Source organism: Bison bison, unplaced genomic scaffold, assembly GCF_000754665.1.
Source record: "Bison bison bison isolate TAMUID 2011002044 unplaced genomic scaffold, Bison_UMD1.0 scf7180017864525, whole genome shotgun sequence".
Lineage (NCBI taxonomy): Eukaryota > Metazoa > Chordata > Mammalia > Artiodactyla > Bovidae > Bison > Bison bison.
The window spans coordinates 2,902,538-2,914,113 of NW_011495076.1; the positions used below are offsets into that span (position 1 = coordinate 2,902,538).

The window sequence follows — 11,576 nt, forward strand, 5'->3', positions numbered from 1 at the left end:
TACAAAATTTTAGTGCAGTGTTCTCTGGGTATATTTTGAGACTGAATGATTTAGATTTCAGATTTAAAAAAACAATAACAAAACAACACGAGTGTTGGTGTTTTAGTGCTTAGAAGTAAGATGAAATGTTGAAACATCAGAACCAGGAGGAGACAGGTATACCAGGTGTCCACAGCCCAACACCTCACATCTTTAATCTATTCTCCAAGTTCCCTTGTAGCTCAGTGGGTAAAGAATCTGCCTGCAATGCAGGAGTCTGCCTACAATGCAGGAGACCTGATTTCAATTCCTGGGTCCTGAAGATCCCCTGGAGAAGGAAATGGCAACCCATTCCAGTATTCTTGCCTGGAAAATCTCATGGACAGAGGAGCCTGATGAGCTCCAGTCCATGGGGTCGCAAGAGTCGGACACGACTTAGCAACTAAACCACCACCACAGCCCAACACCTCACATCTTTATTCTCCAAGTTTGTATTTCCTGCTTCAAACAAGCAGCCTCCTGAGGACTTGTTGGTCCCCTGCTGATCTACCTCCTGAGGACATGTGCTGGTCATTCTGAGCCAAGGATCCTACTCAGGTGACAGAAATTAATGGGTTGACAATATTTTAAGTGTGTTGGCCCTCCAAACTGAAGCTCACACAAACCTGGCAGATAAATCTTGTGAGCAGAGATGGATTTACCATAAATCTAAGAAAGATTAAGTTTTAGAGTTTCTTCCAAAGCCCTGGAAGGGGCCCCAACAATGAGTTCACAGGGTCCAATGCTTTGTAAAATTGGCAAAAGTAAGATATTTTAAACACAATTGCTTCCTCTCTGTCACAGTTTCCCTTTTATCTGGTGGCTCTGGAAAAGCCATGGGAATTTTGGGGAAGTTGAAATGGAGATCCATTTAGTTGCACTGTGTGTGTGGTTAGCTGTTATTTCTGTGCAGGTTACTGCCAGCCATCCTGGGGCAGGAAGGACTTCCAGGTACGCTCCTACTGTCCACCAGCATGGAGACAAAGTGCAGGACTGGTGGTCAGATCACAGGAGAAAGCGAACTACAGCTCCTGGCACGGGAAGTATGTGGATCATGGAGGAGAAATGAGATGTGAAATGCACAAATCTGGGAGCTAGTCTGGGGTAAGGTCTTCCAGTCATGGATACGATGACTGCAAGATGTGGTTCATGCTGGTGCCTGGACAAAATAGAAGTGTCTCCCTATCAGGAATAAATAAATAAATTAAAAATAGTAAAGTAATAAAGCATACACAATTATACACATACTGTCATTATAATTTCATCTTTATTAAGACAAAAATTTGGGTGCAGGTAGTTTATTTGGGGAGTGATCCCCAAAAGTGGGAAAGGAGAAGTGAGGAGAGTGACACAAGGAAGGAAGAAGAGTCATGTAGGGCGACGGCTCCTGTGAGCAAAGGAGGCTGATTCTGTCGAGACCCCCTGAGAAGCACACAGAGTATATTCCCAAACTGAGCACTAAACGGAGAGGCTGGAGCCTTTATTCCCCGGCCCCCGAGAACCCTGGCCAGAACTGGCCCACACTCTGGGCTGTGCCAAGCAAGCTCCTGAGGGCAGAATGTAGAAGGGCAGGCCTGCTCTGAGGTGGAGTGCTGGCGGCACACAGACTCTGAGCCCCATCTCCATTAGCACCAGGAAGTGCCACATGGGTGAGAAGGATGTGCAATAGAATCTATCAGAATTCTTATATGTGTGCTTATATGAACACAAAGCTTTACCAGCACTACAGATAGGGTGTGTGTCTTTAATGACTCCTCCACAAAAGAAATCTGATCGAGGTCTTCCCAGTTGGAAAACCATCCTAGAAATTTACACAGCTTTACCAGTGATGAGTTGTGTAGCTGAAAGAAACTCTTCTAAATTATCAATAATAAGAAAAAAAAATTTCTGTTCTACCTATAAACAATCATATTATAAAATCATTATTATAGGAAGAAGTAATCAGATTATGTAGCCAAAGAATGTAAGAAAATCTTTTAAAGTTGTCATTTTTTCCCTAGACTTTGTGGCGCTTATATTTGTTAACTTGTAAAAATTTGTAATTTGTTGTGATTTATTCTCTCATTTCTTCTCTCATACATTTAAGTAAGTATTTAAGTTGTACCTAATTCTGTGTTGTAGTTGCATGTTCTGGTGTGAGAGGCCTTGGCAGCCAGCCAGTGGCCTTCCTGGGAAGAGCCATCTTTAAGGAGTCAGCCACAGAAGGAGGGTCACTTCCTGACACACCAAGACCCTGGGGAAGTTGCTGAACGTCACTCAAGCAGAGTTCTTATTTATTTTTTGGAATAACTAGCCATTCAAGGGTGCAGACAGATACGCTGTGACTCAGAATGGCACCCAAAGCACTTCATTCGGGGTCACTTGAGGGTTACAGGGGCACTGATCCTGGAAGCACAGAGTCACACCATTATTTAGATGAACTCTTAAATGAGAGAAAACCAAGATGATGCTATAGAGGGTCCTGTGAGTTTGTGACAGGCAGCCCCTATAACCATTTGTTGAATGAGTTTAGCCAAGTTGCTGCCTCCCCAGAAGCACATGTCCTTGGGGCCTCAGTGCCCGCCTTGGTCTCCAAACACCTGCTCAATCTGCGGATTGAATGGATTCTCCTTTCCCAGGACGTGGGGCCACTGGTGCTGCATCTTCTTCCAGAAGTGATCTGCCAACAGCTGTAAAACCACCTGCAAGCAAGAACCCAAAGGAAAAGGAAAAGGAAAAGGGGGATTATACCAAAGTAAAGAACTTATCGGCAAGATTTACTCTATTCTTTGAGTGGTGGACAGACCTTAGGCTGGCTCCCAAGGATTCCTACCTTTGATGTGGGTGGAACCTATCACCTGGTTCTAAGCAAGAGAGCACAATAAAGGATGTCCTTTCAGTGACTGTCGTGTTATCTATGACTCTGCTTTGCTGGCAGACTTGCTCTCGAGACCCTCCTTCCTGGGATGATGAAGTTAGAAGCCATGTTGGGAAGCCACATGGCAGGTAACAGAGGGTGGCCTCTAGCTCACATCTAGTAAGAAGTTGGGCCTTCAGTCCTACAGCCACAAGGAAATAAAGTCTGCCAACAACCCAAATGGGTATGGAATCAAATCTTCCCCAGTTGAGTCTCCAAGTGAGAACGTAGATGTTAGTCTGTGAAATCCTAAGCAAGGATCCCAGTGAAACTGTGCCAGTACTTCTGACCCACAGAAACTGAACCAAGTATGTATTGTTTTAAGCTGCTACCTTTGTGGAAATTTGTATTTGGTAATAGACAGCAAATATACTTTCTCATAAAGCCATTTATTCACTTACCTATGGACAGCTAACACTTACTACAGGCCTGAGGCTTGGGTTTTGGAGATAAACAGGATGAATTCTTTCTTCAAGGAACTCCCAGTCTAGTGAGGGACTGAGACATGCAGAATGATGCTACCAAAGCCATAGGGAGGGCTGTGAGGGGTGCTGGCAACTCTGCTGGGTGGGAGGAAAGGATAGGTCCTCTCTGCAGAGTGTGATAGCTGAGCTGAATTTTCAAGGAGGAATTCACCAGATGGATCAAGAGGGAAGTAATATACATGATAGAGGATGCAGCACACACCAAAGCTCAGAGGTACAGAAGAGAATGGCCCATGGGTGGGGACCCAGGGATGCCTGGGACATGAGGCTGAATGGGTGCCCTGGCAGGGCTGTGGGCATGAAGAGTGTGGCTGGAGTGCCAGGGTGAGGAACGTACAGGCTTAACTCACAGGTCTGTCCCTGGCTCTCCCAGCCCAGTGCCCACTCCCTAGTTCCATTGTTGTATGTCCCTTTATTCACAATGTCACCAGGATCCATTCTTGGTGTTCAGTCCTCTGGCCTGTCATTAACATGTCTTTGATGAGGAGTCTTTCTCTGCAGATAATGCCTTCATTTAGCAAATGGGGCTTGGACAAGCCTTCAGGCCCCAGATGGCTACATTTCCCTGGGGTTGGGTGGGGGGTGGTTAAAGCTGAATGAATAGAGGAATGTGATTGCTGAAGGTTTCAGAGGGGAACATATTGTTCAGCGCGGATGCTCAGTGATGTCCCTGACTTATTCAGAAGCACATGGACATTGTCTTCAAAGGGCATATCCTGTTCATCTTGCCAATAAGCAGTGCTGCCAGCTCCCTGTGGATGTGCAAAGCCCTCTTCTACTCTCTGGGCTGAAATTCTCTTCGTTTGCAAAATGAGTGAATGATCTGATGACTTATCTGGGTCTAAATTGTGCATAAGATTTTAGCACTTAGAAAAAAACTAGAACTGGTTGAGTCGAGATATTAAACATCCTTGGTATTTTAATACATTCTGAGCCTTCTGAGGTGGATCCCAAATTCCATCCATCCACCAATGTAACCTGGATTATTTCTGTGTGGTGTCTAACACATACACACCCCAACTGCCACTATCACATACAACATGAACCACTCAGACCTAAAGAGGCTGTCAGGCCAGTAGGTTTACTGGACGATCTGATCATCTCTCACACACTAAATCAGTCAGTGTTTTTTCAAAAGAGGACTGGTTTCAGACTGTTTTTCCTGCCACTTCTCAACATAGTAGCCTCCTTCTAGGTCTGTGGAAAATTATGAGTTCTTATTTTTTGGTTTTTGCATTTTACCTTGATGTACCTAAGCAGTCTTCCTAATAATTATGTGGTACCAAGGTATCTGTGGTCATTTATTTCCCAGTCTGAATTAATAAGGGAGGAGATGGGGATGAGGATAAGCAGAGGAAAGTTAAAAGGAAAGAACTCAGATTTGAGTATGGGTAGCTGTTTGGTTTGAAAGCAATTAGTTGGCTGTCACTCTAATGGAGATTAAAATATTCATGAGTGTGCACTGCTGATATTTTGGATCTAAAATGAGAATGGCATCATTATTACTAACTAGAAATTTGTGATAAAATGACCCACTATACTTAATCATTGGTCTGAGAAACGTGTACTGAGCACTTACTATGAGCTTCTTAAAACCAACCTTCTCTGGTAACTCCCATGATACACTGCTCAGCACAAGGCTCAGCTATCCTTATTACCCTGGATGAGCTGGTCCTTAAGCACAAATATCTTTTGTGCTTCCCTATTCACAAGTTAAAATATTAAGGCAATACCTATTCAGTTGAGAAAAAATTTAAAAGACAGTTAAACAAAAAGAAAAACAGGATACAACACGTCTTAGTTGAATAGAGTCACTGTTAGCATTGAGCCTTTCTGAGCCACACACACATACATACACTGGATCCCTCTGTAAATATTTTATAATCTGCTCTTTTTGAGGAATAATTTACACACAGTAAAATTAACTCTTTTTGGTAAACAGTTCCATGAGTATTGACAAATGCATTCAGTTGAGTAATCATCCCACCAATCTTTAATCTGCTTTTATTAATTCGTTCTATATTACAAACCTATTTCCATGTCACTGAAAATAGATCTCTATCGTTTTTATTCATGGCACTATACTCCATCAGATAAATGTAAGCTAATTTATTTCACCGATAGAGATTCTTGCCACACATTTCCCTAACATCTGTCCTCAGGACGGGTAGAGACAATTTCCTGCTGCCGGTGCGTACAACATCTGCAGCCCAGGGTGGGTTCACAGGCTGCCTCATTCACTACCCCTGCTAGACACGTGCACAGAATGAAACTGGTCCAGCGGAAAGCTAGGGGACATAGGGTCCTGGGTAAGTGGAATATTGTGGTGAACAGGGTCAGGCTCTTCCTTGTCTCTTCCTCAGCAGTGACTCAGCTGCCTGTGCTCTCGCAGGGCCCCAGCTGCAGAGTCCAGACGGTTGCCACAAGAGTGGTGCTGCTCTTGTCCAGGTGCCACTCAGTTCTAGCAGTGCAGCCCTTACTCTGGGTAAGTCCATATCAGATGGGCACTGGTGCCGGTCTGCAGGCCGCCCTGCAGCCCCAGTGCTTAGGTGGGGCACTGTCACCCACTCATCTGCCTGCTGCAGAAGCCTTCATGGTAGCAAAACCATGTGATGGCTGTTTCCTCTTTGAAAAGTTTGCAAAGTTTCCCACTGCAAAGTTTCCTCTTTGAAACTATCACAGAAGGGGTGACCAAGCAGGGTAACTTAACCTCCCATTGTTTTATGTATTTTAGTGAGCAGCTTTTTCAGTTTTTACTTGCAGCCTTTGCTCTCTCTAGGATTTGGGCATGAGTCCATGGAGAGGGGAGTTGGAGGGTGGGGACTTGGTGCTGTTTCTTGATTCAGTCCTTGATGACAGTCATCATGTGATTTTAGAATTGCTCTCCCTTCTGATGACAAGTTAAAATTGAGCCACATTTCTTTGCCTAACCATATTTGTACTTATGATGAGTTCTTCCCAGGCAGTACTGGTCCTCCAGGCAAATACACCATGCCAGATTCAGCCCACATGCTCATGATCTGCTCACATATGCAGACATGATAGAAGCCCAGCAGTGCTCATAGCTGGACATCATCTGAGATTCCTCCACACTCCCACTTCAGAAGATATTTGTATATACTTTTTTCAGTTCAGTTCAGTCACTCAGTCGTGTCCAACTCTTTGCGACCCCATGAATTGCAGCACGCCAGGCCTCCCTGTCCATCACCAACTCCCGGAGTTCACCCAGACTCACGTCCATCGAGTCAGTGATGCCATCCAGCCATCTCATCCTCTGTCGTCCCCTTCTCCTCCTGCCCCCAGTCCCTCCCAGCATCAGAGTCTTTTCCAATGAGTCAACTCTTTGCATGAGGTGGCCAAAGTACTGGAGTTTCAGCTTTAGCATCATTCCTTCCAAAGAAATCCCAAGGCTGATATCCTTCAGAATGGACTGGTTGGATGTCCTTGCAGTCCAAGGGACTCTCAAGAGTCTTCTCCAACACCACAGTTCAAAAGCATCAATTCTTCGGTGCTCAGCCCTCTTCACAGTCCAACTCTCACATCCATACATGACCACAGGAAAAACCATGGCCTTGACTAGACGGACCTTTGTTGGCAAAGTAATGTCTCTGCTTTTGAATATGCTATCTAGGTTGGTCATAACTTTCCTTCCAAGGAGTAAGCGTCTTTTAATTTCGTGGCTGCAGTCAGCATCTGCAGCAATTTTGGAGCCCAGAAAAATAAAGTCTGACACTGTTTCCACTGTTTCCCCATCTATTTGCCATAAAGTGATGGGACCGGATGCCATGATCTTCGTTTTCTGAATGTTGAGCTTTAAGCCAACTTTTTCACTCTCCACTTTCACTTTCATCAAGAGGCTTTTTAGTTCCTCTTCACTTTCTGCCATAAGGGTGGTGTCATCTGCATATCTGAGGTTATTGATATTTCTCCTGGCAATATTGATTCCAGCTTGTGTTTCTTCCAGTCCAGCATTTCTCATGATGTACTCTGCATATAAGTTAAATAAGCAGGGTGACAATACACAGCCTTGACATGCTCCTTTTCCTGTTTGGAACCAGTCTGTTGTTCCATGTCCAGTTCTAACTGTTGCTTCCTGATCTGCATACAGATTTCTCAAGAGGCAGGTCAGGTGGTCTGGTATTCCCATCTCTTTCAGAATTTTCCACAGTTTATTGTGATCCACACAGTCAAAGTCTTTGGCATAGTCAATAAAGCAGAAATAGATGTTTTCCTGGAACTCTCTTGCTTTTTCCATGACATCACCAGATGGTCAACACCAAAATCAGATTGATTATATTCTTTGCAGCTAAAGATGGAGAAGCTCTATACAGTCAACAAAAACAATACCAGGAGCTGACTGTGGCTCAGATCATGAACTCCTTATTGCCAAATTCAGACTTAAATTGAAGAAAGTAGGGAAAACCACTAGACCATTCAGGTATGACCTAAATCAAATCACTTATGATTATACAGTGGAAATGAGAAATAGATTTAAGGGCCTAGATCTGATAGATAGAGTGCCTGATGAACTATGGAATGAGGTTCATGACATTGTACAGGAGACAGGCATCAAAACCATCTCCATGGAAAAGAAATGCAAAAAAGCAAAATGGCTGTCTGGTGAGGCCTTACAAATAGCTGTGAAAAGAAGAGAAGTGAAAAGCAAAGGAGAAAAGGAAACATACAAGCATCTGAATGCAGAGTTCCAAAGAATAGCAAGAAGATATAAGAAAGCCTTCCTCAGCGATCAATGCAAAGAAATATAGGAAAACAACAGAATGGGAAAGACTAGAGATCTCTTCAAGAAAATTAGAGATACCAAGGGAACATTTCATGCAAAGATTGGCTCGATAAAGGACAGAAATGGTATGGATCTAACAGAGCAGAAGATATTAAGAAGAGGTGGCAAGAATATACAGAACTGTACAAAAAAGATCTTCACGACCCAGATAATCATGATGGTGTGATCACTGACCTAGAGCCAGACATCCTGGAATGTGAAGTCAAGTGGGCCTTAGAAAGCATCACGACGAACAAAGCTAGTGGAGGTGACGGAATTCCAGTTGAGCTATTTCAAATCCTGAAAGAGGACACTGTGAAAGTGCTGCACTCAATATGCCAGCAAATTTGGAAAACTCAGCAGTGGCCACAGGACTGGAAAAGGTCAGTTTTCATTCCAATCCCAAAGAAAGGCAATATACTTTGTTACAAAAATGGAACTCTTTAGTAAGACAACCATAAAAACAAACCCTAAACAGTAACTACCTTTTTGTTATATATATGTATATATATATTTAATTAACTTATTTTTTAATTGAAAGATAATTGCTTTACAGAATTTTGTTGTTTCCTTTTTGTAATATTTTTAAAGAATAAATTCTTGCAATTCAGAGAAAGATTATATAGACTTCACCAACAATTTATGACCAACCTTTTAAATTGCTAAATTTAACACTGGGGTTCTACCAGACCAAAGTGAAAAATCTCTGAATTTATTTTTTCTGCAGGAAGAACACATCCAGTCTATCTTGGTAAGATTGATTTTAAACGCCTGCAGGGAAGCCCTCACCACAGGGAAGGCATGGTTTTATTTCTCTGGCCTCTTAATCTGCTCAGAAACACAATCTATTGGACCTGGTTGCTTTTGTTCCCAATTAATTTTAAATTTGTAAGCTTACAATGTGATAGTGGTATAAGATGTGTTTTAAAACATTTAAGGAAAAATGTAAGTTTCCAGCTCCAGCCCGTCTGTGCTGATTCAGTGTGCCACCACTCAAACCACTGCTGCCAGCTGGTGTATAAAGCAAACTGAACAAACACAGTCCTTCATACCTGGGTGACCAGCCTAAATGACCACTATTTGAGGGTTTCCTGGCCCAGAAGGCCCTTTCTCTTCTCTTTCCCCACTGCCAGCAGAGATGCCTTCTTTGAGGGACTCCACAAGTCTGCCATGGACCTGGGGTCCCAGGGACTTACGTGTTGAGACAAATAAAGATCTAGAGGCTATTAAACTTATTTAAAGCCACCCTACTGATTATATATATAGATGTTTGCTTCCAGCAGTGTAAACGAGTCAGGGCTCAAGAAAGAAGAGGGAGTTGATATCATGGAAGATTCACTGCCTGCAGGGAGAGTTTGAAAAGGTTGGTTTGAGTTGCTCCTTGCATGATAAGAGATGAGGCTGTTTTGCAGAGACTTTGTTGGATGGAGTTTCTAAAGGCAGAAGGTGTCAGGAATGTTTAACTAGAGAGTCTCAGCATAGCCAAGAAAACTGGACTTAATATGTTTGTGATTCTTTCAACATTTCCTGTTTACTATTGTCTGATTTTAGACTCAGAGATGTTTTGAGTGCCTTTTCAGATATTTAACTTTGCGAAGATTTTAAAAGGTAGACGTTGAACATGTAGAATTGCTGCACCTTCCACAGGTCACCAATCTGGGTCTTGGGTCTTTACCATGATGTTTCTTTTCTAGGACAAACTTTCTTTGCATTTTGTCAGTAGTTTGACAGCTATTCCCAACTCTCTGCTACATCAGCTGTCTCCGGAGGCATCTAGTGATCTCCCAGATCTTCTTTCCAGTGGGTCCTGCTGGGAAGGCCAATAGTTCCGGATTCATGACAGTCACACCTGTGTAACCCCTCTCCTTTGAGTGTGGTGGAACTTGACATTTGCTTTTAACTTCCGGGATATGGCAAAGGTGATGGAACGTTACTCTGAGATTAGGTTGTGTACCATTGTGACTTCTGTTTTTCTGGCAGATACTCTCTGTTGCCGTTTTGTCCTCACTGATGAAACAGGTCACTCAGGTGGCCTCTGAGCAACAGCCAGCTAGGAACTGTTGCTAGCAACATTTTAGTTCCACAAGCCTCAAGGAACTAAATTCTGCATGTGAACTTGGAGGCAGATCCAAGTTAAGCTTTCAAATGATACCCAGCCCTGGAAGACACATTGATGGCAACCTGGGAGAGACAGTGGAGCAGGATACCCAGTTAACCCATGTTGCTGGCCACAGAAACTGTCAGATAAGTAATGTGCATAGTTTTAAAATCATTTGGTATGCAACAGTAGACAACTAAAATACCTTCTCAATCTTAATCCTGTTTGATCTTTATTTCTCTTCATAATTTGATCCCTTGGGCCAACCTCATCCCTGCCAGTGTCTCTAACTCTCACCTAGAAGCAGGTGATTCCCAAATCTGTGTTTCCAGGCCAGACCCCTCTCCTGAGATCAGAACTCATAAACTTGATCTAGTGACTGGATATAGTGCAGGTACCCCAAATTTAGAATGTTCCAATCTTCTCCTGACAAAATGTGGTCCACTGGAGAAGGGAATGGCAAACTACTTCAGTATTCTTCCATTGAGAACCCCATGAACAGTATGAAAAGGCAAAAATATAGTACACTGAAAGATGAACTCACCAGGTGGGTAGGTGCCTAATATGCTACTGGAGATCAGTGGAGATATAACTTTAGAAAGAATGAAGGGGTGGAGCCAAAGCAAAAACAACACCCAGTTGTGGATATGACTGGTGATAGAAGCAAGGTCCAATGCTGTAAAAAAGCAATATTGCATAGGAACCTGGAATGTCAGGTCCATGAATCAAGGCAAATTGGAAGTGGTCAAATAGGAGATTGCAAGAGTGAACATCAACATTCTAGGAATCAGCAAGCTAAAATGGACTGGAATGGGTGAATTTAACTCAGGTGACCATTATATCTACTATTGTGGGCAGGAATCCCTTAGAAGAAATGCAGTAGCCACCATAGTCAACAAAAGAGTCCGAAATGCAGTACTTGGATGCAATCTCAAAAACGACAGAATGGTCTCTGTTCATTTCCAAGGCAAACTATTCAATATCATGGTAATCCAACTCTATGCCGTGACCAGTAATGCTGAAGAGGCTGAAGTTGAACGATTCTATGAAGATCTACATGACCTTTTAGAACTAATACCCAAAAAAGATGTCCTTTTCATTATAGGAGATTGGTATGCAAAAGTAGGAAGTCAAGAAACACCTGAAGTAACAGGTGAATTTGGCCTTGGAGTACAGAAAGAAGCAGGGCAAAGACTAATAGAGTTTTGCCAAGAGAATGCACTGGTCATAGCAAACACCCTCTTTCAACAACACAAGAGAAGACTCTACTCATGGACATCACCAGATGGCCAACACTGA

At 43.0% G+C, this 11,576-nt stretch overlaps 1 protein-coding gene across 2 annotated transcripts in view; it reads right to left on the bottom strand.

The window, feature by feature from the left end:
• Nucleotides 1–1,266: 1,266 nt before the first annotated feature.
• AOAH (acyloxyacyl hydrolase (neutrophil)) overlaps nucleotides 1,267–11,576 on the bottom strand; it is a 189,970-nt gene continuing 179,660 nt past the window's right edge. Inside the window, exon 22 of one of the 2 annotated variants that reach the window (XM_010831159.1) lies at nucleotides 1,267–2,699. In XM_010831159.1, coding sequence (XP_010829461.1) covers nucleotides 2,571–2,699 — 129 coding nt within the window. In that variant the 3' untranslated portion in view covers nucleotides 1,267–2,570. The remainder of the gene's footprint in view (nucleotides 2,700–11,576) is intronic. The other variant, XM_010831158.1, reaches the window with a different exon arrangement.